We start from the raw sequence: 27,494 nt of genomic DNA, 5'->3' as shown, positions 1-27,494 counted from the left end.
AGGAGAGAAAAAAAAAACACCACAACCCTGCAATAAACCATTCCTGAAGCCACAGGTGCAGTTTGTTTTGCAATACAATTCTCACAGCCTACATTTTATTAGGAAAGAAAAACAATGTAGCATTCCCTTATCTACAGGTATTAAACTATAGTGAATTACTATTAAATTATTTGCACCTCTAAAGTAATTTTCAAAATTTGAATAGCTGTTCAGGTACTCTATATTGCTGGTTCATGATTCACAGTCTGCTACAGCTGCTGAAAATGCTTTCTATTTTTTATGCTTTCCTGCCTGGAGCTGGCAAGAAAAAGAATAGGACAAGAATAAAAAATCTGACAAGCTGGAGCAAATGATCTTCACAACCCACAAATAGATTCAAAGTCTGCTTACAACACAGAAGAGTATCTCAAATCCAAGCAGTGGTAACAAAAACACACACCACACAGAAACAGGAGTTTTTAATGAAAGTAAAAAGTATTTGCTTTTTAATATGCACTTAAGTCACAGTATCTGTTTTGAGATCATTACACCAGGTAACATTTTCATTGTATTCTCAAAGTATTTTACAAGAGCCTGTCTAGACACTGAAGGAGCAGGGACTAACTAAAGGAACCAAAGACCTGTGATTTCAGAGCAAAAATAAAGCCAGTGACAAACATTCTTTCCATTCATCTTTATCATTGGTTGTACAACACACCATTTTTAAAAATGCAAAAGCCATCACAGTAAGTAAATAAAATCAAAGCAGATGCACATGTCGACGTTCTTCTGGCAGTCCTTACCCGATGCTGGTAGTAAAATGCAACCATAACCTAATAAGAACATCTGAAATTATTTTACAAATTCTAGATTTAGGCCATTTTCAAAGTCCTGTATCATTCTGGAAAAAAAAACACTCCAAGGAAAAACAATCGTTTAATGCAATTTCTATTAAAAGAACAAAATACATTAAAAGAGAGCAACTATTGATCAGAACATACCGAAATGAAGACAGACCTGGTGTGCTAGTGGAATTTTTTGTTGAAAGCTATATATATTTAAACCCATTATTCAAGTCAAAACTCAAGGAGAACTTGAGGGTAAAAACAGGTGTTGAAGTATTAACTGTGTCTGATAGCAGGTTACACAATACATACACATACTCATTCTTTTTGCAGTATTTATTTGCAAGGCTGTAGCACTGAGATTTGTCCTTCAGCAATAAATTATTTAGTATGATACAGTGTATAGAACAATGGTGAAACATTTCTTGACAACTTAGAAGACAGACATACTGCAAAAGTCCATGTCTCTGAAAATGAGAAATGGAGACACCAGCCTCCTTGCATCTTCATTAGCTAGATCCCTTCTCCTCTTTGGCAGCAGAAGCCTCCATAGGAGTAGCTTCCAAATCTTTGCTTGACTTCTCTTTTTCTTCATTTTCATCCTCTTGAGGGTAAAGATCTGGGTATTTTTGCATGCATTCCTGCATGGCACGGAATTGGTCCACACAGTCTGATCCCTTTATTTCTTCTGTGCTATAGTGGAAACAAGAAAAGGCTGACTTGAACTGTTCCCCACAGGGACCACTAGCCATTCCACCCAGACATGGGCAATTCCAATTGATATCTCCATTGGGCAATATCAATCCTGAACGAACAAGAGAGAAGAAAAAGTTAAGCACTCCTTCCAAAAATTGATTTCATTCAGTGAAAGCTGCTAGGTTGCAGGTGTAAGTTGAAGTACTGACAATGCCACATTAGCTCTGTAGCTTCAAGCACACTAAACACCTTTCACTTTTCACTTCATCTGTTTCTGTCTCCGATATGTATGATCCTTTACTGGGCAAAAGTGAGATAGTTCTATATCCATGCCTGATTTAAGTTATTCTCCCTGGACTACAGACCACTGAGAATATTCTAAGGAAACCACAAAACAGATCAAAGTCAAGTCAATCCACTTGTCAGACTCTGTCAGGAGAACACGCAAGCCTTAAAATCCTGTCATACAAGTCATAAGAATTTAAGTCCAGTATTAAGACTAGAATTATATTAAATCAAGTTTGATGGATGTATTTAAAACAAGAAGAAAAATGCAATACTAACCCACAACTTTCTCCCTTAAAATTTGAACTGGAAAACCAGAATTACAAAAAAGAAAATCAGTTTATTTGTAAGACACAGATTAAGTCACATGCCACAGAACACAAGGAATAGTGAGAGCATGCCATTCCGTCTGGTTGCCAGAAATCAAATTGCACTTTAGATCACAACTGAAAGTGAGTTAGGTCTGATTTTAGACTCTAAATAAACTGGAACAGCTGTAGATTTCTGCTCTGGAACAGCTAAAGTAATCACAGAAATACTTCAGTGATGGAATAGCAAGGTACAAATTTAAATGAGCACATGTTCTTTGAGACATCAACTGATCTGCACAATGAAGTTGAAGCAGCAAGCCAGAGAACTCGTTTCCTCTGTAAGTTTTAGAAAACCTTTTAAACAGTCAGGTATAGAAATGTAATAATGGACTTGTTCATGTGGGCTTCTAGAGTCTCCAATACATTGCTCTAAAGCAATGTATCTCCATTCACTTTCTCTACTTTCCATGAACATATATGTAGTTATGTTCATCTACAAAGAACAAGATAAGCACTGTGCTGTGATCCAAGCTGGTTTCTTCTCCACTTTAGTTTGCTCTCCTCCTCTCTAGTAGACTTCCCTAACTTCATCTCCAGGTTGAGTTTCTGCAGAAGGTAAACTTCAGGTTTATGCACATGCTGTTAAGTACTTTCCCTTTAGAAGCAGGAATGAAACTACCATTGTCAGAGAACAGCAGTGCATTCATTCTGATCCGAACATGAAATTATATTTAGGGCCTGATGTAACTTGACATTACCTAAAATACTCCCACAGAGTTCAGTAAGCCTACTTATAATTGTCTTTGTCCTGTGGGATCATGAAGTTCCAGACGTACATTTTGCTCCCACTCACAACTCTTTGGACACTAGGCCATGATATCATGAATCCTACATGCTGGTACAGTAAAATCAGCTCCATCATATTTATTGCTATATTAAAAGGAATGAAAGGAAAATTTTACACTGATTTGCAATTCATCAATATGTTCTTATTCAGCCAATGCAGTTCAGAAGAAAGTAAGTCAGTTGAGTCTCAGTGTTGATCAGCCTCCTTTTCATTAGAGAAACTAACAGTCTCTTTAGCATGACTTAATCAACTGAAGTAATACTGTCATTTTTCATAGATCACGCTTTATTCAGCAAGACAGTTTTGTACAATATCTGTAATAATCACCGCACTGAGAAGATATATCTAGTACAGCACATCATGGCATCTCTAGCTGCCTGGAAGAAAAGCAGAACTTGGGAGACAAGGAGATGGATGGCTGATGTCTAATTCCTTATTGCCAAGGATAACATAAAGCAGAAAGACATTGATCATACAGTGTAGAAGAAATATAGCTTGCTTTGTAAGCTAGATTACGAAGTCCTATATTCCTCCTCACTAACATCAACCAGTCATTTTAAACAGTCATTTTTCTAATACTTCAAAAAGAAAAAAATGCATGAAGAGTTCCAAAATGTTCCTGAAGACATCACAGCAATAAACTTATCTGTAAAATAATTCTCTTAAATTGTTACTTTTAGAACCGGAACTGCCTTGCAAGTATGCAAATTTTAACAACCAATGTAAGAGTTATCCCATAAGCAGTACATTCTTGTACATCCCATGAGCATTGATTTGCACCTATTTGATCACTGAAATATCATCAGTTTCAGATGTTATATGCACAGAAACCACGCTTTAAGAGAAAAAAAAAAAGAAACACTAAAAACCAGATGAATAAGGCAAGCATTTCCTCACTGATAATTACAGCAGAATACACACTTCAATGATTAAGTGTATCAGCTGGCTTAGAACACAATTAAAACGGAAACAGATTTTAAACATCACTCTCCCTGAATTGCAAGTCTGCACTAGACAGGATTACTATTTTTAATTAAAATTGAATTAAAACTTCTTTCAAATACAGCCTGAATGTCACTGATCTAGTGGATCTCTACTTGAGCCTGTACTTGGGGAAGAAAACACAACCTTGTTTACATCATAGCAGATCAAGGCTTATGTTAGCAGTTAACTGCTGACACCACGCAACCTAATCTCTTGGCTCATGGGATTTGTTAATATCATGGATGAAGGCAGGCCCATCTGAATTTGTGTAAAGACTTGTCTTTGTACTTGCTGTAATGAAGTCCCACTGATACTCTGAGAAAAGTTTCTTCGCTGATATATCAACAAACATTACAATAAAAATTTTATCTGCCAATGATTCACAATGTAAGTTGACAGACACATAGAAAGCAGGATTGAAAGGAACATCATCAGTCATAAAAGCAGTCCTGTACATTGATCAAGTTTTCTTAAAAGAATTAGGGTTTTTGCTTCATCAGTCCTTGGTGGAAACCATTTCAAACCTGTCTCTAAAAAATAAGGTGACTGGAACAAGTCTGGAGTAACAGAGAAGGGAGGGGACAGCAACAACCTGTGTTTGAGGTGCAATTCCATAAGCACTTTTAGCCAACTCTCCTATCACAGCTGTAATGCTAATAAAAATTACTTTTCATGCATAAAACTCACCAATACCTTCTTCATATAAGCCCTATAAAATTAGAAAAATAAGATCTCAATGAAAACTAGGTATCTTTCACATTTGAATTCTTTCATCTGCAACACATAAGACCAGAAACAAGCTTCACAGTGAGAATACTATTTCAAAACTGCTGCAAGTGAATTCTTCATTGGTTTCCATCAGCCACAGCTGTCAAAAGGCACATACAGTGAACTTTGAGATACACTGCAATATGAAACGCTAACTTGAACCTACCTTGGTTTGTCTGCCTTCCCATTTCACATGGCTTCATTTCTTTCAATGTTTTTGGCTTACAGTGAGCCACTAACATTTTGCCTACCAAAGTCTCATAACTAATAGAAAAAAATAAATAATCTCATAACTGACAGAAATAAAAAGAATACTATATAACTTTGTTTTCTCCCGAAGGAAACAGAGCACGGGTCTTCCCAAGTAATCTACTGACTAAAGTAGACTGCTCAAAGGCTAATGAATGCTAATGCCTGAAACAAAATAAGAACTAATCAAAAATTCCTAAGCTATGTGTTTATCTTAAGTATGAAAAAGGCCCCTACAAAAAAAAACAAAACCTCAAATAAAAGTTTCAGCTGTATTAGAAAACAATACAGATTATGCTATATATAATATAAATGTATTTTTTCCCAGATATGGCTGTTCTGTGTATAGCACAGCAGAAAAGATGAAAAGAGTCATAGTGAATTATGCCACAGAAGCTGAACACTGGAAACTAAGTCTTCTATTCAAAGTAGAAGCTAAATTAGGAAAGCCTGCATGTAACTTTATGTACAGCAAAGCCCTATCCAATTTTCTTTTAAATAAAAACCACACGAACCAGAGCTTCTGCACTTTAACATATTCCAAAATGTTTTGCCCATATGTCTCTCCTGCCCACAAATTTCACTTCCATTAGCTGCAGCTACATTCTGTGATATATCAAATGTTTCTTTGTTTTGATCTGATGCATTGTAGCCCAAGATTGTTCAAGCAATTTTTCAGAGAACCCTTAAAGCATGGCAGTAACTTATCACATGCTAAGAAAAAAAAAAACAACCACACAACAAAAAAAAAAAATCCAACACCACGCCCCATACCCCCCCCCCCCCAAAAAACAACCCAAACTCATTAACAGTATTTAAACAGAGTTTACACAGTTTCTCATTTTGAATCAGACACACATTTTCACCGTAAGGTGTCCCTGACATAACTAGCTTCTAGCTTTCTGTTTTCTTCCCTCTCTATAGTTTTGGAAGCAAGTGATCTAATATGCTGTAGATACAGGATTGCTAGAAAAAAAACCAACACAACAAATGCACCACCTCTACTCCTCACCATGGCCTTTCCATATGCAGCAAAATACACATAAGAGGAATCAATGAATACAGCATTTAAACAAGGAGGAAGTGCCTCTTAATTTCGGATAGTTTATTACCCAAATAAATGGCACAAGACTATATACTTGTGGTATATGTACAACCAGAAAAATAATAATTTGGGGCGGAGTGTGGGATGTGAGATAGAAGGAAGACAGTTTTCTATGCTCACATTCCAAGCCGTTGTGATATGTCTATTATGCTAGATCCCTTTCCTCTTTAAAGTTGGTGTCAAAAATAGATGCTTTGTTATAGGACCAATATGCATCCATATGTTGTTGCTAGAGAGACACCTTTTACTAATATTTAATTATCAAAGACCACAAACAATTATAAGGGGGAAGACAGGTGAACTTTAAACAACTACACATAACATTAATACAGACTGCATACATGATTTTACATAGCTAAACAGCAAGCCATTAGGTTTAGCTGTACACCACACAAGGTGACTTAACAGCTCAGTGAATGACAAGATTTCCAATGGTTTGTATGTTCTCCAAACGTGGTATCTGGAAAAAGTATCTTTCTTTGCTTTATTTTGCAAGCAGTCTCCAGTTTTTCAGAGGAAACGGAAAGCCACAGGCCCCAGAAAAGGAATGGGGAACTTAATTCCACCATCTGATCATTAGAAGCTGTTAACTCTTCACTTAACAGACCAATAATGAATTGCAAATTTTCCTGAGACAGGAGTTAAAAACTCTGATTTTGTTTCACTTCCACATAGCATACTGACAGGAGTCAATACTCTTAAAAATGAGCTCTCCTTAGACAGTTTTCTACCTAAGGATGAACTACTTTACATGAATCATTTGTAGGTTCCATCTTCGATCCCAGTCAAAGCAGTAACAGATAAATGCCACAGATTTATTGCTTCTATTTGAAATCCTCAGGCGCTGAAGCACCATTCTCATAGTGAAAATGATAACAAATCTCAAAGTATAGACTGTTTCCATTGAATAGGCAGTTTGGGCATTGGATTTTAGCCAGAGAAACAAGCTACCTGAAAATACAAGGTACAATAATTCCTGACAGATACTAAACTGCAGTTTTCTTCTGAAACTGAAATTATCTCATTGTTCCCATTTGGGTGATTATAAAACTGAACAGACTCATCACTGCTGACGAGCAAAACATTTAGATATATCTACTGACTACGTAGAGTTGTAATGAAGTCAATAGGCAGCTAAATACAAAATAATTTCAACACAAATCTATGTATGAAAAAGTTATTTTAATGACATAGGAAAAGATGGTTCAAATTAAACTACATACCGCTTCAGCTAACAAAGCCACCCTGTGTGCACCAGCTGCTAAACTGTGCCTAAATACTGCCCTCTAAAGGTCACACAGCCACTTGCTTAAGCTCTACCTTCCAACAGAATTTCCAACAGGGTGAAGCCTTTACTTCAATCTCAGCTGCACTGAGAGCAATGAGATCACTTTACACAAAATGAACGGGCTTAAAACATGTATAAGCATAAAGGCAATTAGCAAAAAAAATTTAACCCAAATTCACAGCTATTCATGGCAATTTATCAACCTACAGCAAGATTTATTTAATCATCATGATAGGAAGATTATTTCATTTACCCATTAGAAACAAACTAAAATATGCTCTGTGCAATCAGAATATTGCAAGTCTTGACCTCAAAAATATTCTGCTCTCTTAAAGCTCCATTTGCAGGTTAGATCTACTTCATGTAAGAACTGTAATCTTCACTGAAAAGTTTACCTTACATCTTTTCAAGGCAAGATGGTTACAGTTGAAAACCGAGTAATTTGAACTTACCTGTCACGTGCCATTGAAAAATATTACTACTAGTTATTGATTATACTGCTGCTAGTATAGTACAGGATTACTCAGGTATAATTTATATTAAATTGGATATTCAGAGATCAATAAATTAGGCATTTCAGCTGCACAAAGGCAGGTGAGCAACTCACATCAATGACAGTGGCAAGTAACTCACTTCAGCTTCTCTGAACTTTGCACTTCTTCATTTAGAACAGTGAAAGAACGACCATAATTTTCGCTGGTTAAGCTCTAACTTTGCTAATAAAAGGAAGGAACGAAACATTTTTTCTGGGTATCTCTGGCTATTAACCAAAACCATCAACTGATATATTTGAACAGGCCGCTTTGAAAAACCATTAAAATTGTAGAAGAAAAAAAAACACTGTAAGGAAAGCATGTAATTTGTGATGTCCTAATTTGCAATGTCCTAATTTGCAAGTTAAAACTGCTATGAGTTTGGGTGTTTATCTACTGAATAACCTCCATCTTTAAAAATAACTCATTTGTTCTACTTCATACAAGGTTTGTTTTTTGTTGTTCTTGCTTTTAAAGACTGTTAGAATATGATAGAAGTGATGTATCACTCCTTACTTCTGTTGTTCTGCTTACTACTGACCTTGTTCTTCATAAGGGTCATCCGGGTCATCTGCAACCAGCTCGGCACTGCTTGGTGTCTCGTGGTCCTCCTTGGTCGCAAATATAATTCTGTCTTTTCCTGCCATACAGGAGACAACAAGTAAAAGTTCAGAGAAAACTGACACTGAAGGAATCACTTACAAAGCTACTGAACACCACATGGTAATGAGATATTCAACACGATGCATCAATGTTAACAGTGAATGAATGCTGTTGTACTTATCAACCACCTTCTATTAGAACAGTTATTGGTTCAGAGAAACACACAACTGAAATTTTAGTCTTCCAAAGTTCCACCAACATACTGTAATGGCTGCAGATCACAGTACAGTTCATTGAACTGTGAAGTTAAAAAGCTGTTTCAAAACCAGCTCAAACTACTACGTTGCCAGGACTAACCCAGATGAAGGGGTTAGACAAAAAAGGGAGAGTGAAAGAAAAACTATACTAAATTACAGGAAGTGTTCCATAGGATACTAATTAATAACAGTACTCCCCATTAAAGACTGGTGTAATAGTTTACAATTATTATCTGAATTAAATTCTAAAGAGCACCTTAACAGTGTAGAACCAACTATATTGAAAGGCACTGTGAACATTACAAAGGATAGAAAAACAACACAGCATGCTTCCTGCTCTTGTGCCACTCGATTTAACGATGAAGTTCTGTAGCAGGGCGGGGGGGAGGCTTGACTGAAACCTGAGTAGAGTTTTCTAACAACTCTGTAAAACTATAAAAAAAAACCACTCTGAGGCAGACACAAGCATAAAAGAACAACTAACTGAAACTCTTCTGAACACATAACTGAGTATTCATTGAGTGGAAAGAAAAAAAAAAAAAAAAAGAGGCAACTTCCCCAAGAACTTCCTTTCATTCTCCAAATTCATAAATTTGGCAGTTACTTGGCATTATTAGAAATTAGTATCTTATTGCCCCTCAGTGTGACCTCAACTGGCAGATATTCAGTAACTCCCTTTACTTCGCTCTCTAACCAATATGCAGTTAAGCATGTCTGAGAAATAGATAAATCTAGACCCTTTTTAAAAGGGAAATAGTTTTCTGTCACCTCTGCGTTGTACTCCAGCAAACTTTACAACGTAGAATGCCCAGTTGTTTCTTACATAAAAGGAACTAGAAACATATGAACTCTAATGCTTGCCACTGTAATTTTGTAAGATGCCACAAGACAACTAACAGATCTTGCAAAGATCCAAGATGTTGTTAAAATAAGTTAATGACTACCTCAACATTCAGTGTACCAAAGTTTACCACTTCAAAATGTCATTTAGAAATAAAGAATGACTTTTTTCCAGTGTGAAACTTTACATTTAGCCACTTTTCATTCCTTCAACGGTGGGGGAAATGTATCCCCCACGATATGAAGCGGTGGAGCCTCCCAAATACCACAACCCGTACAGCGTAACACCTTGTACAGATACAGCAACAAAGCTCGCACTCTACCCACCCTGTCCATCCACGGTGTTTTCCTAAAACAGGTAAGAGAACCCCACCTCTAGCCACTTAAGCTAAGCTGGTAGAAATTCAACCCCTCTGGGAGAATGCCATTCCGCTCCGCCCGCCCGCCTCAGCCTCCCCGCAGGGAAGCCCGGCGGGCTGAAGGAAGAGCCCCGGGGCGCACACACGCTCGGCTCCGGCCATGTCGCGGGGACGTCTCAGGCCCCGGCTGCAGGGCGGCACCGGCCCCCCGCTCCCCACAGCGCGGCTCGGCCCCGAGGGCCCTCCACGCCCTCCCCCGCCTCACGGCCAACCGCCCCGCCGCGGCTTCCCGCCTACCGTGAGGAGAAAGGTCGCCGGAGGGAGCGGGAGCAGCCCTCCCCCCGCCGCCCCGCGGACAGTTTTCGCGCCTCCCCTCCCCTCAGGCTGCGCCTTCCCTTCACGGACTGAGGCGAGCGGGCAGCCGTCCCGCCTCACCCCCACCCCCCGGCCGCCTCAGGGCCAGCCCGCCCGGCCTGTCCCGACGGGGTGACATTGGGAGGACACCCGGGCGCACCTTCTTGCCTGCAGTAGGACATGGCGGAGCCGTCCAGTACCTTCTCCCCGCAGCGTGCGCGCAGACGCCCCGCCGCCGCCGCCGCCCCCTCCGCTCCTCCTCTACCCCCTCCACAGCACCGGGCAGCAGCGCGCTGCTCCACGCTATGACCTCCCGCCTCCGGAAGCGCCTTCCCTGCCCGCCGGCGGCCGCTGACGCACCTCCTGCCGGAGGCGGCCCGAGAGAGCCGGGGCGGGGTTCGGCCTCGACGCCGGACTACATCTCCCAGCATGCCCCGCGCCCGGCGGGGAGATATTTTCCGGTGGGTACTACGTGTCCCGGCATGCATTGCGGCGGGGCGCGGTGCGGTGCGGCGCGGGGGCGGGAGGGTCGGGGGAAGCCCTGAGGCGGAGGGCGCGGCTGCGGGCGGTTCTTGGTGTGCGGCTCCTGCGGCCTCTTCGGGGTGGTACTCAGCGAGGGCAAGAGGCTCAAGATGTCGAGGAATGTAAGTGCTGCTCGGGCCGGTCTTGCTGTTGCTCCGCGCTGCGTGTGGCGGTCCCCAGGGTCGGCGCGCTCCCGCTGCGGCCGCTCCTCCGGGTGGCCCGTCTGAGGCGGGGGGCCCTGGGCAACGCCTCGGGTAGCGGAGGGGCCGCTGTCACGTCCCGCCTGGCATCTCGAGATGAGCACAAGAGAAGCCTCGCCTCCTTTCTTTGCTACGTGTGCTACTCGTGTGCTACAACTAACCAAGTTGCTTCTTGGTTATTCCCCACTGCCAGTGTACATACTGAGTGCTGGTGTATATAACCCCCTGGGCTTTTGTGCTTTAATGTGGCATGGGCTAGGACAGCAATAGCAATTTCGGTTTAGGCTATCTCTTTTTGTTGCCTGAGATGCAATTATTTTAAAGTATGCAGGCACTTTTCCACTGGTGAGGTAAAACGTAACTTGTTATTTATAGCTATGTTTTAGCTGGTCTGGAATTCAGGAGTATTACTCAATTTGTCATGGCCTGAATGCAGGGTGTGGGCACCAAATAGGGAACCTAGAGACAGACTGAAGAAAGCTTGAAGGAACATGTTGAACCACTATAATAGAAATTGTTTTTTTCTATCAGGCTCGAGTTTTATTTACTGACTGTATTTCTGGTATCAAAAGTGTGATGAGGTATTTAATAAGTGTGGGAAAGTTTTGGTCCAAGGCAAAAGGTGCTGCTCTGTAGAGCAGCAGTATTAACAAAGCTAAAAGACTTGCTTTGAAACAGAATGCTATCCCCTTTCACACCAATATTGCATTTTTGGTTTATCTCAAACAGTTCTCTGACACAGGCAGCAGAAAAGAACATGTTAAAATCACAAGTGAGTCCAAACCAGGGTTCCTGGAGAGGCTGAGCGAGACTTCTGGAGGCATGTTGATGGGACTTGTGACATTTCTTCTGTCTTTCTACCTTCTTTTTACCAATGAAGTAAGTGAAATACTGTCAGTGTTTGCACACAGTTTTAAAATGTCACAGCTGAGGTGACATTCAACTAGTTTTGCATTTGTAGGCTTATTAAAATGGTCGTGTTAAAGCTTTATTACTTCATCCATGAGAAGAGGACGTTATGTCTGGAGACCCTGGTGCTTTTGCTTGGGATATAACAGAAGAGTGAAATCACAGGGCCACAGCTAATATTTCTGTAGAACTGAGTGTAGTAGAGACAGTGGCAGTGTGGGATGAGAGATAAGATCCAAAACTTGTAAGCTGATGCAGAAACAGACTTTGGTATTATTGAAAGAGGGTTGTATGAGCCAACCATGTTCTAGTCTTCTCCTTTTCTTGGGATATAACAGCACTCACTTCTAGTGTTGTTATAATTGCGTTAAAGGAATTTGTATTCCATGTTCCAAAACTGAGAGTGTTATTTATTCTCAGGTTTATTTTATGTCTTGGTTTTAGAGTAAAAATAATAATTACAGTAAGCAGGGAATTCTAACACTCTGTGTTATGGTCTGAGAGACCCATAACAATATGTTGACATTTAGACAATCATTCTATCACCTGATGACCCCTCCCCACCTGGGAAAGGGAAATCGGGAAAAACAAGAAAACCCGAGAGCTGAAGTATAAACAGATTTAATAGAATAAGATTAGATAATTAACATTAACAGCACTAAAGAACTGATATTGATCCCGACACCAATACAGAATATGCAAAGATTATACTCAGCCAATTATATCAGTAGGAAGCTGTGCACTCCCAGCAGTGGACAGCAAATGTCGGACACTGCGAGCGCTACAGCTTCAGGAGGAAGGGAAGGCCTCAGGGCTCCGGCACCAGGGCACAAAGTTCTCAGGATGGCAGCCATCAAGGGAGAGAGAGCACTTCTCAGCAAACTTTCTAATTTATAATGAGTGTGACGTTGATGGTATGAAATAATCCTGTTGGCCAGTTTGGGTCAAGTGCCCGGGTCTCACTCCTCCTCATCCCTGCACCTGGCTAGCTCAAAAACACTGAGACCTTGAGACCCACACACCATAGCTGGCTGTAAAGTAAATATTTTCACAAACTCAGACACTGGAGTCTTCTGAAAGTGCAGTTTTCCCAAGCATTAGAAGAGAAATTAGTCCTGTGTCTCTCAAACCAGGACACCCTGTCATTGCAAACATACATGCTTTTGGCAGTTTGGGAGTGGGGAAGCAGAATTCTGTGAATTTTCATCTAAGACTTCCTTTTATACCTCTACAAGAGGAAAAAGAACTACTCCTAATGTTGATAATTTTGCAGGAAAAAGCACACCATAACATGATGGTAAGGTAAGGAAAATTGCTGCCAAGTAGTCATATGGGTCTCTGGAAAAAGGACCATAATTGGCATAATTGTTTGCAGTTATTTGTGAACAATGAACAAAGTAAGAGGTGAAGAGCAATAAATTTGGACCCTTGTAGGAATAATCTATGTGTGTTTGAGGAGCTTAGTCAATGTTAATTATCCTGCTGCATGGGTACAAAGTACTGCCCCAGACTGTGTCAGCCACAGAGAAAGAGACAGTGGAGAATTACAAATGTGTTTCGAGAATATGCCTTGAGGCTGAATATACAAGCGTTCCTTGTGGTCTTCAGATCACTTGTCTGCTAATCTTTTTCACAAAATATTGCTGTGCCATTGATTCTCCACAATGTGATTTTGCTTTTTTTTGATTACAGGGACGAGCTTTAAGGACAGCCAGATCTCTTGATGAGGGACTTTCTCTTGTGATCCCTCTTCATAGCATCCACACTGTGTCTCAGCAAAATGAAGGGAGATTAGTGCACTTAGCTGGCGCTCTGAGTACATCTAAGGTAAATAAAGTAGTGTCTTGAAGATATGAGTGTTTCAATCTTAGAGGGAAGGAAAAGTCTTTGCCAATTAAAACTATGTTTGATAGCCAGGGAGAAGATGTGTAGCTTCTCTCGTCCCTGTAAGCATTGCTGGCGACTACCCAAGCTTTGGTTCTTGGCCTGGAATTAGGGAGATGCTGTACAGCCTTGGTTTCCCTACACCCAAGCAATGTGCTACCTCTAGCTGTGTTTACCCTCCCATTGCCTTTGATGGATAATTTCAATTCCCCGTTGTATAGGGAACCTGTTGTGTATTCATGATATTGTAAAGTCTTTAGGCTCTTGCAGTGCAGAGGCTCTGCAAGTTCTGTCTTTTCAGTAGCAATGATGATTTCCATGGTCAGCATGCATTGCAGAATTTAACACAGCACAGGAGCTTCCAGTGAAATAAAATCTTCCCCTCATTTAAACATTTAAGCCTGCATACCATTAGTCAGCATTTCTGCTTTTATTTTTCACTATGGCAATAATTTTTGACGATGATTATTTAAGTCAGATTTATCAGTGATTTGAAGAGGCAGTCCTTTTTGTCTTTCATAACATTTATTCTACATTCAGCTGTGTGTAACATAGTACTAACTATGTACAGTGAGATATGTAAATGGGTTTGATAATGAAAGTACAGTGTTTGAGTTTGTGAGGTATAGCATTTATACTGACTTGTATTTTCTTTGATTTTTCAATAGCCTTTGTTTGATCCCAGCTATGGACTCTCCATCTGGGCTGTCAAACTTAAACGTAATGTGGAAATGTACCAATGGGTGGAATATGAAGATTCCACGTAAGTGAAAGAAATCTTTAAAAGTTGTTTATAAAGTTGTTTGTTGCACTCCCAGCCTACTTGCTGGTAGCAGAAAAAGCGTTGACTCTGTGTAAGCACTGCTCAGCAATAACTAAACCAGCACAAGTCCAAAACATAGCCCCGTACTAGCTACTATGAAGAAATTAACTTTACCCCAGCCAAAACCAGCACAAGCTGTTGTCTCAACAGGATCCCATCACTTTTTTCCCTCTCCCCACCCCTGAACTAAAAAAAAAAAACAAAACCAAAAACAACAAGAAGTCTTTATGGAAGGAGACTTCTAGAGCTTTTGGGTTTTTTTAGAGAGTCACTTTAATTTCCTTGGAGATGTCGGATCTAGTAGATGGTCAATGCTGCAGAATTTGTGTCTGATAAAAGTTGGATAACATCCAAGGCTTTTTATCAATTGTTTCCGTTTCCTGATTTTGTATAACTTCATATGGGGTTTCTTGGCCTCCATGCTGCAACTGTGGTTTTCTGTTTTCATTATTGTTGTCTGATGTTGGGCCACCTCAGAGCCCATTAATCTATCTTCTGGCATGTGTTGTCAACAGAATTCAAAGATCTTTACCAATTTATGAAAAAAAAAAAAAATCACTTGTGTTTTTCCCAAAGATTCAGTTGATTTCTATCCTTTCCAATGTTCCTAAAGATTCTTTTATTTATTGATGTACTTTCTGCCTGTCAGGATTTCTGTAACTGTGAGCCAATAATTCTCCCTGCCTGCTAGTTGATTAGCAGAATCAAACCATTGTCCCAAAATACTTGGTCCTGAATTTTTTCAAATAAAACTTTATAATCTTCGTTTTCCTTGAATCTGCGAAGCCTTTCCTGCTGCCATTCTCTAAAACTTGATCATGGACCCTCAAGCCAATTTTCTTCCCTGTCCTCAAAAAGGAAATATAAAAAGATTTTTGCTGAATCCAGAACCTTAATCATATTTTCCCTTGGCTTTCTTCCACAATGACAATAATTTACTTGTTGGAGTTTTTTTGGTTGGTCGGTTGGTTGGGGTTTTTTTTAATCTCCTAAAGGGGTCTTAACTTTTGTTAGAAAAGTAAGTGAACCAAACAATTTCAATTATGAATTCTAGAATAAACTCTGATAAACCCATTGACTCAAAAACTGCCTGGTTGGTACCTACAGCCTAACATACACTAGAGTATTTCAAAGCAATTAATTGGATACAATAGGATTTTTTTGAATCTAGAAGTCAGATTCTTTTCTCAGACTTGTAGACACTTGAGACTTTTTGGCACGTGACTCTGAGGGAAATCTCTTTATTTCTTTCATACTTCATACATGTGCAAATTGAAGTACTTCATTAAACCAAGATAGGATTGCTTGATTTTTAGAAGACTCTGCTACCCCTTATCCTTAATAATCAAAAGCCAACGTTAATTTCTAGCTGTGAAAGTAAACTGCAAATTTTAGTTGCTTGAGAGACACTCAGGTTACTTTATAGTAGGCGATATTGTGGTCTACATGCCTTTTCAATGGGATTTACAAAACTGTAATGAGATCTTAGCTACTCTGCTAATTTGCAAGCAGAAGGGGAAAAACGTTTCTGTTATTAATATTTCCCCTGACAGTAGTATAAAAGTTATTAGCTATTATGTAGGTCTGACTCCACAGAACTCACGTTCCAGGTAGCTTTTGTGTCATACAAAAAAAAGTGTTGGAGGTTGTGAAGGTGGGAAAAATAACTTCTCAGTTTTAACATTGTTATGGTGCAGCATCTGTAAAAGACTTGTTGATTTAGGTCAGCTTGTCGCACTGTCTTTAATAATGGTTGTTCCACATTGATCTAATCAACACCTCCTTGTTGGCAACATGGGAATAAATGGGTTGTGGCTGTTTAGCATTTGTGTGTAGTTTTCTCCTTGTACAGAGAATCTATGTCTTAAGAATAGGTAGTTCAGAGAAGAGTTAGTTTACTTGTAAAGATAAGTTTGTGTTGCCAGTGAGAGGTCTGTGCATTTCATTTGTAAAGTGTATTCTGCCCTGAGCAGGGGTGCGTGTGCACTGTTTTCGTTCTCATCCCACCCCTTTTCTCTGCAGGGAATACGAAGAGAATGGTGAGATTAAGAAAGAGACAAAATATTCATACAGTAAGTTTATCAACAGAAAGTCCCTTTCCTTTTATGCATGTAACTCTGGACTTTTATGTGTGTGTATTTTGATTTTTGTTGTAAACTCTGTATTTCTTGTTGGGAAAGAAAGGAAAGGAATCTAAAGAAATAAGCAAAAATTCTGTTTCCTAAACAAATGGGCAGGACCTTCCTGTCTTGAAGTAACTGAGGTGAAAGGAGGTGTGATGTTAGCAAGCAACTACTACAGAAAGTCTTTTCTTGGAACTCCTAGAGGTTCAGAGCAGCATCCAGGGATAGGATGCTCCAGAGATAGGACCCATAAGGTCCTCAGTGACAGGAGATGGGCAGAGGTGGGAGTGTGTTCAAAGGTATGCCTGAGATTACTCTTCACAAGTGGAGTAATTGGGCATATGTCAGGTGTGAGTTGAAGAGAATAGATAGGGAAGAACAGTGTAGCTCCAGCCTATAAGACAGCCTGTTGAAAGTCTGTTTAGGTGTTGATACCAGGTAACGAAAACCATCAGCACCTTCTGATGTATGTTGTGATTTTTGCCAAATGCTTTTTTGGCACGAGCAGAACTGAGAGTATTATTCTGATCTACCCAGTGGTGGAAAAATACTCTGAGTCATCATATATCTGGAGATTGGTCTCTGTGCTTCATTTATCTCTGATTAAAGCACATGGATGTGTAATGTGGGTGTGCAGCAGTCTCTGGGTGTGATCATAAAAATACCCCAGCTCAGTGAAGCATGGAACCCTACAGCATGGAGATGCATAAGGAGCAAAGTTATTGGTTGTGAGCTGTGAAAAACAGCCTTACGGTGGCAGGGAACAAAAAGAAATGCCTTTTAAAAAAACAGCTGCCCTCTCAAGATTGATGGATTCTGTCCAGTAAAAGTCTGTATGTTCCTAGATGTGGTAGGTTGGCAGCCCACACAGCTGCTTGCTTACCTTCCTCCTCAGCAGGACTGGGGAGGAGATTGGGAAGAACAAGAATGAGAGAGCTTGAGGGTTGAAATAAAGATAGGGAGATCGCTTACCAATTTTACCATTTCGTGGGCAAAACATGTGATTTGGGGAAAATTAACTGAATTTATTATCAATCAAAATAAATATTTTAATTACTGATTAGGGTGTTGGATAAGCACGTTTGCTCTCGCCCTCTCCCAGGCTCAACTTCACTCCAGACTCCCCTCCCCTCCCCTTCCCTTGTTATCGCCCCAGGTTACACTCGCTCCCTGTAGTGAAGCAGCGAGCATGTGGGCGGTAGGGTAGGTTTACAGTCAGTATGTAGTGGTTTCTCTCTGCCACTCTTTCCTTCTTATGCTTTTCCCGTGCTCCAGCATGGACTCTCCCCGTGCTGCAGTGAATATCTGCTCTGCTGCGGGGCACCTCCTCCTCTGACTTTGGTGTTCCCTCTGTTGTTTCTCACTCCTTTTTGTTCCCTCCCTTCCCCATTTGGTCTTTTCTGCTGTTTCTTAAATATATTTTCACAGAAGCGCCCCCAACTTCACTGATGGGCTAAGCTGTGGCCTGCAGTGGGCTTGATGTGGATCCAGCTGTGTTCAACACTGGGCAGCTCCTGACCTCTTCCCAAAGAGGCCACCATTGCAGCCCCCGACACTACCAAAATCTTGCCATGCACCCAATACACCAGAATATCCCTTAGAATGATCCCTACTCCACTGTTTAACCAAATTCCTTTTCCTTCCTCTCTACTACTTCATGGAATTAGAGCAAGCTATATTTAATATGGAAGCTGCTCAAAAAAGGGAATCTAATTTTGTAGGAGTTACAAGAAACCTACTGGAATCTGTCCTGGGAATGTGGGAAGGCTGCTGTGGCCTGAACAAAGGCAGCATTATGCATTTTTGACGGGGGCACATACAGGTGCCACCTCTTTCTGTTGCTTGACTATACTGAAATTGGCTAGTTTCAGCAGAGCTCACAGCCTTTCCTCACAAAACCAGATTATTCCCAAAGAGTGGAGCCAGGAATCAAACCCAACAGCAAAGCTTCCACTGAGCAAAGTCAAGTTACAATTTTATCACTAAAATCCTTTTTTTTTCTAAATCATGCCATTCCTCATTAATATGCTGAGAAGATGGATTTAAATATCAGTACAGACTATCACATACATATTTTGATGTAAACGTTATTTCTGCAAGTCTAACTTAGCGGTGATTCATTGATTGAAAGGTGTCTTCAATAAATAAGATCTGAGTGGCAATTTTTCCTGTTTTCTCCTTAACTTTCATATCATTTTCTTTAGACACTGAATGGAAATCGGAAGTTGTGAACAGCAGAAACTTTGATCGAGAAATTGGACACAAAAACCCTAGGTAATGCAGCACCTAGCACAGTCCCTCTAGATTCTGTCACTGGTTCTGATCAAAGATGAAAGCTAAATGACTAATCTTCATGACACAGTGAAGTAGGTGGAAACTGTTGGTCTTTTGGTAGTTGAGAGACCTAAGGTATAGAGAGATTTGAGCAGTTCAAAGCTGCCTGGTGGAACCAGATTTAAGCTATACATTAGTAACAGCTGGATGTCAGGCTATTATTATATTACCTCTGGACCATGTGGTCTCTGTGTAGGAGAACTTGAATGGGTTCCTTTCTGACTTTTATTGTCTGTTAGTGCAATCTATTACTAATGCTTTTCTCTATTACAAGTACAGGGTTAGAACAGCAGGCATGCCATAAGCTTGGCATGCTACTTGCATGCTGCTTTTTCTAAGCTAGCATGCATGAGCTTACAGGCTTATTTGTGGTAATCGCCCATATATAATGTTTCGTATGTCTCTCATATATCTCTGTAGTTACACTACAATGTGCCATTTTAAATGCTAAGTTTTAGCTTGCTTGTCATTCTCACAGCACCTGCTTGGTTCCTTAGGATGCAGGATGCCATCTGGCAAAAAACATCACATGTAAGTGAAAAATACAGCTGGAGAGATAGTAAGACCAGGATTTCAACAAAACTTTGAACTTTGCAAAATCTCCAGAACTTTGTTTTGGTTCTGTGCGCTCATCCAAATACACTGTCTTTTATTTGGAAGTATTACTTCAGGAGGGAAAGCAAAGATCTATGTGTTTTTGATTATAAGTCCCAACTAGCAGACTTGCATAGACAAGAGATAATGGAAAAAAGGATGCACCGATGGTGTGCCTGCTTTGTCTGTTCTCCCCACACACACTTTTTTGTTCATGAAAATTCTCCAACCATTCTCCAGTAAATGCAAATCTCCAATTGAGAGTAAGAAACATTTTTGATTTAGTGCTATTGCAGGACTTAATTTTAAAAGTGCAGGTAAGAACATTTCATCTGAGTGTATTGGTACAAACCAAGGAGGCTGAGCATAACTGTGGTGGATCCTTGCATGAGATGGCATGGTGTGTGCAAACACGCTGAACTTTAGAATTCATGCCTAGCATTAATCAGTCTCTATTTTAAGTGTGTACTACAGGTCTTCTTCCTCCATCCATCCATCTTTTCTTTTTATGCAACTTAGACATCTGTGAAAATTAAATCTGTTGTTTACTGCCAGGGAGATTCTAGTAGTATGACTTATGAGAATGAAGTCAAGTCTGTAAGTAAAGGATTCCTGGGTTTGGTATTTAATTAACTTGGCCATGATGTAGAAGTACCTTTATATGGAGTTGTTTTATGATCTATGTTTCTTAATTTAGCAGGTAAGATCTAGCAGTTGACAGTGGAAGCTAAATAAATTCAAGCTAGAAATAAAGTGCATTTATGAGTGTAGTTAAGTATTGCAGGAATTCATCTAGGAATGTGATTAATTCATTGTCACTCAAAACCTCTGTATTACCACTGAACAGCTTTCTGAGAGCTGAACTCCATTTCAGCCCATGATAGGTTCAGTACAGAAAAAACTAGTGAAACCCTACAGCGTGAATGGAGGGTCAGGCCGAGAGATGAGACAGTCATATCTTGTTTTAACTTATTTTAATGGCTCCAACACTATAAAGTCTGAACACAGTTTCTCGATGGATTTGTTTTCACATCCTGACAGCCATTTAGCTCTTTGAGTTTCTCCGGATGTTTGACATAGTACTTTTTATGTGCTGTATATTACACACTGCAAAACAAAAGTTTGATCATAATTCTGGGACTAATCAGGGACTCTCTCTGTTCCTCAGTGCCATGGCTGTGGAATCTTTCACTGCTGTTTCTCCTAACGTCCAGGTTGGCAGCTTTGTTCTTTCCAAGGGTAAGAATTGTTTTGTACTGGCTTTGTGTCTGCTGGTGTATCAGCAGCAGACTTTGGTTCTTTCCACAATGGCAGTCATTTCAAATGATAATCAGGAAGCCAGCCAGCAAATTGGCTTTTCCAAGTTGGAGACTGGACCTGAGCTTGTTTCTTTATCCTGCTTAGGTCTTGTGGATAAAATTGATGACTTCAAGCAGTTGAGCTTGTCAAACCTTGAGGATCCACATGCTGATGTTACCCGAGGAGGAGATTATTTTTACCACAGTGAGAACCCCAGGCGTCCAGAAGTAAGACAAGAAAGATAAACCAAAGCGATGATGACTATTTTGTGAAAAAGAAAGTTGGGGCATGTCCCATTTCTATTTAAATATGTAGAAATTGGAGTGCAGACCATCGCATAGGATGACACCCTTCATACAGTCCTTCAGCATGAGTGCTTCTCTTGCAGAAAGCTTCTGATCCTGCTTCTTTGTCTTCTGTTTTCTTGAGTCTGCCATGCTTTTAAATGGAAAGACATGGGATGGTGCTGGGCAGTGGGTTCTTCCTCTGCCTTGCTCTGCTGAACTGAGTACAATGAAATAGCGTGTTGTCAGCTTGTGCTGCCTGCCTTCCTCTGCCACAAGATGAAATGACAAGGGATGAACATAGGATCTCACTGGTGTTAATGTGCTCCTGCAGCTAAATCAGAGGAAGTATTGCAAAACAGCATTTGAGCTATCCTGTTTCGGCTGTCAACTAGGCCTGAAAAAGGTGCACCTTGGAAATCATTCTGGGTATCCTCTGGCTTGACATAAACATTCAGAAAAAGTGTTGATACATAATGGGTGTTGCCATGCAAAGTTGTCTTTCTTGTGATTTTCCTTGGTAAAGAAGTCTTTCTTGACTTCCAATATTCTCTTGTTTGTAGGTAGGAGACCTTCGTGTCTCATTCTTCTATGCAGGTCTGAGTGGAGATGACCCACATTTGGGCTCTGCTGATAAGGTGAGTCTTCAGCTGTTTCTGTATTTTGCAAACCCTGTTCCCAACTCTGTAACCAGTAAATATTGTTCTCTTTCTTCCAAGGTGACTGTAATTGCTCGCCAGCGAGGCGATCAACTGGTTCCGTATCATACCAAGTCTGGAGATGTCCTGCAGATTCTGTACCCTGGGGACCTCTCTGTGGAGGTGAGATACCATGCTTACTAGCGAAGGGTTAAAATTGGATCTAGTAGTGCAGAAACAGCAGGGGAATAAGCTTTCATTCACCTTCAGACATGCTCTAGAGGAGGAGGTGCTCGATGTAAACATTGTCTTTTCTCTCTCCTTTTTCTAGGACAACACATTATAGCCAGTTTTTGCCTTCCAGGTTTCTGCATGTTGTTTGTGTTGCAGAAAAACACAGTGCTTCGCCCACTAGCTGTACATAATTTGGCTATAGCTACTCCTGATGTTTGTTTTTTTTTTTTTTTTATTTTAAAAAGGAACTGTGGCTAAAGTAGCTATATATTTATTTTTTTTAAATCCCCCTGTGTTGCTGAATGTCCTTCACTTTAAATGCTGTTTCTGTGCCTTCTCATTTTGCTTTTATTTGCTCTTTGGTAGTTTCCCACTTACACATGCAAGCACGTGCTTTTGAAAAGATCGTATGTAAAATAGTAAAAAACAGGCTTTAATTAAACAAACTGTAGCAGCTATCCTCTCTTCCGCTTCTAATAACAGGAGTTTAGACTTGTTTGAAATATTTATTGCTGTTCTGGCTGAGAAAGAACCTTCAGGCAGACCATTACGCTCCAATAAATCCTGCATGCTCCAGCAATTTGGTGATTCATTTACTCCTTTTAGTAGGTTTGTTTCCATTAATGATTGTTTCATGCCCTGCTGCAAAAATCCTAGATGTCAAAAATTTACAGGAGCTCCCAAAAGCAGTTAAAAAGGCTTTTGTTTTGAGTTGAAAGAGAGGAGCAGTAGAATCAACTCCCTGCTGTGAGCTCTGAATCATCATTAGACAGAATTTTAGTTCATTGGAAATTAACTCACTACAAATGAATAATTCATAGAGTACCTGTATGTACAAGCAGTCAGTCATACATGTCTTTTCCCATTAAGTGCTTTATTATGTCTTAGCCATCTTCGTGTGCACGTTTTTTAAAGTCAGAGGGGCACACAACCCATTTTGAAAAAATTCTTGCTCAGAATTCTTGCACATAGATGCTTTGCTTTGCCTGATGCAATATACACACATACCTTTTATCCTTTCTTCCCTGCATACTGCTTGCTTGCTTTCATATAACTTTCCTTCAGCCACGGGTGATATCATTGCCTTTTCTCTCTTCCTCCAAACATAGTGAAGTCAGATCATTCCTTCTTGTTACATTTACATATCAGTGTCTTATTTTCCACAGTAATATGTTGAATGTATCCATTTGCAGCAAAACCTGTGTGCTTCCTGCCTGTGGTTATAGTGTGTCGAATGGTGCTTGTCTAGCTGTGTTAATTTGGAAAAATGCTGGGTTTTGTTGTGCTGCACTTTGAAGTCTCTTGTAGTGTGCAGCAATACTGCACAAAAAGACCCTGCAGGATGAGCTGCAATATATCTTCTATGAGAGAATTTGTACTCCTAAAATGCTGTTGGCTCTGATTTGCTCATAATACACTGGAATCGAGGATCTCAAAAGAAATGGAGAAACAGGCTGCATATAATGGTGTTTGCTTTCAGGAGGTGTTTCAGAAAGAGCATGAGAGTAACACCATGAAGACCTGGGCCCTCCGTGCAGCAGGCTGGCTGGCGATGTTTGTAGGCATCAGCCTAATGACCCGAATCTTTTACACTTTGGGTAAGTTTTTTACAGAAAGCTAAAATGCTATAGAAATAGGATCATAATCCCTAGAGATGTCTTCTCTTGCTCATATATGCAATGAATTAATTTGGAGGTCAGGAGGAACCTGGTTTGAACTCAGATGGGATTTGATCTGGAAGTTACTGTATGCAATTGCAGGTAAACAGGACACCTGAACCAGACAGTTGCTTTGTGAACATTAAAAAAAGTGCACAAATATCTATTGCCAGTCTCAGAAGACCCAGCCCAGTGCTTACCAAAATCAGAAGCCAAAACACACGTTGGGGTGGTTCTTTCAAGTCTAACTCAAGTTGCTGCAATCCAATTACTTTCTACAGCCATATACAAGTGGTCCCACCAACAGGTCTTAATTAGTAGTTGTATAGTAACATGTCTTTGTGTCTGGTTATTCTACACTACTGTGAACATACAGCAAAAATGGTTTTCCTTTATCCTTTTAGTGTAGAAAAATGTTGGAATAAAAACTTAGAGAAAAGCAGGACGGTGTCTCCAACTTGTATAAACTTCAAACATCAAAGCTATCATTTGCTTTGTAGTGGTGCACTCTTTTTTTTTTTTTTTTTTTTTTCCTTATTTACTTACCTGTATACATGCTACTGCAAGATTTATTGTTGCCAGAAATTAATTTTTGTGCTAGTATATTGTATAATTTGCCCTAGACTTGGACATAGCTGGGAGGCTATCACTCTAGTCTGCCTCTCAAGCCTTGGACAAGACTTCAGACTTAATTTTGGGTTACTTCCTGTCTGAAGAGATGAGGATACCATTGTCTTAGATGTTCAACTATTGCTTAATTATCAAATGCCTTGAGGATACTCTGCTGAAATGCCTTATCCACTGCTCTTGATAAATAACTTGGGTCTGTCTTTTGATTCCAATAGTTAGTATGCAAATCCTAGGCATGAATAAGACTTCCTTTTGAACTATCATCTTGTCAACTTCTTTATCCCTTGTTTAATTCTTTCTGCAGTGGACTGGTTTCCTGTTGTGAGAGATCTGGTTAACATTGGATTAAAAGCATTTGCCTTCTGCGTAGCCAGTTCACTGTCGCTCCTGACCATCTCCATCGGCTGGCTCTTCTACCGCCCTCTCTGGGCGTTGCTGATTGGGTTGCTCTCTGTAGTTCCAATTGTGGTTGCAAAATCTCGTGTTCCACCGAAGAAGCAGCAGTGAGAAGGAAGTAGTCGGGTTTTGCACTGAATCTGTGTTAGAAACTTTTCAAGTGCATTTCTGTTCCGGTTACTGCAGCATGCTTGCAGCATATCACCGTTCAGCAATGTGCACCAAGAGTTGGGGAGGGGGCTTGAATGTGGTCTATGATAGATGTTATCCACGAAAAATATGAGTATAGGATGCTGTTTGTAGGAAGTCAGTGACATCAACTTTGGGGAAAAAAGTATTTTGGAATGTCTGTATTTGTTATAAGTGAGTGAACAAGCAGATTTGCACCTCTTACCACCTACTAATTCCCCCTGATTTGAGAACAGGCAAGTCGTTGGGGCACCTTATGTATTACGGAGAAAGTGCCAGCTTTATCATATGGACCACGATTAGATATCCCGGGGAAATCCATGTGTGTACCTGTCTCTGCCAATCCCTCCCTCTGCTGCCTATTCTTACCTGCACAGGCATGTGTCATGTACATTGCTTTGGCGGATGCATTTGGAAGTGGATGTATTCAAAGGGAAAAGACAATTTAGCCAAATTTTACACAATACTTTTATAAAATAGATGCTTTTGGACTGAAGAGTTTCAAAGTAACTTGAAATAATGAGTGGCCTCGCTAGCAGTGCTCTGAGGTAGGGTGGTTTTGTCAGAAAGCATTGATTTCCCCCGGCTTTTTAGAAGTCTCTGAAGTTGTTCTTGGTTAAGCATCCAACGTGGTAGTGTGGACTATACCATTGCATAACTATTTCAAAAATTTAACTTCAAACTGTACTTATTTAAGGGAATACTCAGAGTTCACTAACCTTTAAAAATAAAACCTGCTGCCTTGAAACAGAATTCACTTTTATAATTGAATGTATATTCTTTAAGATATTTGGGGTTTTTTGCTGTGTATACTGTTTCTTTCTTGAATTTCACTTAGTAAGCACAATGAATGTACTCCATAAAATTAAATAATGAAAACATTTTTGCCTGATTAGATTTCATAGACTTTAGTAGCCTAAATTTTGAGCTTTATATCATGTTAGAGGAATGACTTCTTGTAGTGTTGTGATGGTTCATGTTTATATATTTCTGCTGTAACAAGTACTTGAGATTAGAGACTATCTTGTCTCTTTTTAAGCCTCTGTCCACCTAGCTAGAGTCTGGTTTCCAGAGGTGCCCTCCCTACGCTACAGTGTGGTTTTTCTGTAAGTATACACAATTCGGTACAAAAATTATGTCTTCGTTTATGAAATCCAGTTATGACTGTCAGAAGAAATGTGTTTCCCAGACCAAAGGAACTTAACTTGAACATACACAGAAGCAAATGTTTGCTACAAATGGTACTAAAGCAGAGATTTGAGTTATAAATCATAAATGTTTTGAGAAGTAGTAATTACTTTATTAGCATTAATTATTTTTTTTTCTCCTGGTATTTGTATGTTGTGAATTCAGTCTCATGGCTCAGTTACTCTGGTAAAAGCAGGAAGAGTGAATAAAGGTTATAGGAAGTGCAGGTGGTCTCATGCATGCCGCTGTTGTGCGTTAGCGATATGGCACACTTCCCGCTGCTCGCTAACACCAACTTTTTCTCCATCAATGAAGAATTGGACTGCTGTTTTACCAATGACGCGGGAAACTAACCAGCCATACTGTATGAGAGATGAAGACACAATTTTCTACAGAAGTGCTGAGCTTTTGTATATTTAATAAAGTACAATTTTCAAAAGGTTAGTCTGTAGGCTTCTTTTTTTATTACATTTAAGTATTGCACATTTCATGTCCAGGAATAGTGTCCAGGTACATGGAGGATTAGTTTGTAGCTTTCATGTGAACTAGTTTTCTATTGCTGGTTGAGATAAATGTGCAGTTGGGTTTTGTTCAGCCTGCAAATATTTCCTCATTTTGGGAAGGAAGTTCCCAATAACAGCAGAGCTGCCATCTGGTCTTTACACTTTGATGTGATGAAAGGCTGACTCCAGCCCACCATGGGTTTACTCCCCATTTCTGACTACTTAAGTAATAGTAACTTCCTCCATGATTATTGGAAAAATATGATGCTTCAACCTGACTGGATACAGCATCTTCTGCTTTTAGGGAACCGGGGCTTTACCTATGCATTCAGCAGCTTAGAATACCTTTGTCTTACAGGAGTGATGTAAAATAAAGACAGACTCCTGTAACAGAAAGAACATCATGTTTCCCAGAATAGGTGCGCTGCTGGAGCCAAGGCTGGCTTTTGTTGCAGGTAGACAAACAATGTTTCTATAAGAACAAGTGCAACAGTATTTCTTTTGCTTACTTACCAAAATCTGACACAAAGTGTACCTGATCTGTCAATCATCTTCCCTTTCTGCTTTCGTCTCCCTTAAAGCCTATTTACTCTATCAGCTTTTGCATGCTGAGGTTACGAGAGCTGGCTCCTGACGGAGCTGAGGAGCAGGATCTTGCCCTCCGAAGATACTACTGTCTCTTTCCCTGCTGACTGTAAATGGTCACTAGACTCATAACTTGGTGTGTCTGTGCTGAATGTCCCAAGTTAGGGTGTACGGAGTCACTTTGGTACATCTGGTACC

General features: G+C 40.1%; 2 protein-coding genes across 2 annotated transcripts; one reads left to right on the top strand and one right to left on the bottom strand.

The window, feature by feature from the left end:
• Positions 1-457: 457 nt before the first annotated feature.
• CHCHD4 (coiled-coil-helix-coiled-coil-helix domain containing 4) lies at positions 458-10,613 on the bottom strand. Its single transcript, XM_082487820.1, has 3 exons — positions 10,464-10,613; positions 8,432-8,530; positions 458-1,629 (listed from the first exon to the last, which is right to left on the bottom strand). Exons 1-3 carry the CDS (start codon positions 10,483-10,485, stop codon positions 1,334-1,336), a joined length of 417 nt encoding a protein of 138 aa, XP_082343946.1. The 5' UTR covers positions 10,486-10,613; the 3' UTR covers positions 458-1,333.
• Positions 10,614-10,838: 225 nt separating this feature from the next.
• Positions 10,839-27,020, top strand: TMEM43 (transmembrane protein 43). The gene is made up of 12 exons (XM_082487944.1): positions 10,839-10,947; positions 11,755-11,904; positions 13,627-13,761; positions 14,487-14,581; positions 16,664-16,713; positions 18,969-19,038; positions 20,861-20,931; positions 21,097-21,218; positions 21,839-21,913; positions 21,995-22,096; positions 23,628-23,745; positions 24,740-27,020. Exons 1-12 carry the CDS (start codon positions 10,936-10,938, stop codon positions 24,940-24,942), a joined length of 1,203 nt encoding a protein of 400 aa, XP_082344070.1. The 5' UTR covers positions 10,839-10,935; the 3' UTR covers positions 24,943-27,020.
• Positions 27,021-27,494: the final 474 nt, after the last annotated feature.

The sequence above is a fragment of the Vanellus vanellus genome, assembly GCF_965231255.1.
Source record: "Vanellus vanellus genome assembly, chromosome: 9".
Classification (NCBI taxonomy): domain Eukaryota; kingdom Metazoa; phylum Chordata; class Aves; order Charadriiformes; family Charadriidae; genus Vanellus; species Vanellus vanellus.
This window is presented reverse-complemented; position numbering and strand designations above follow the sequence as displayed.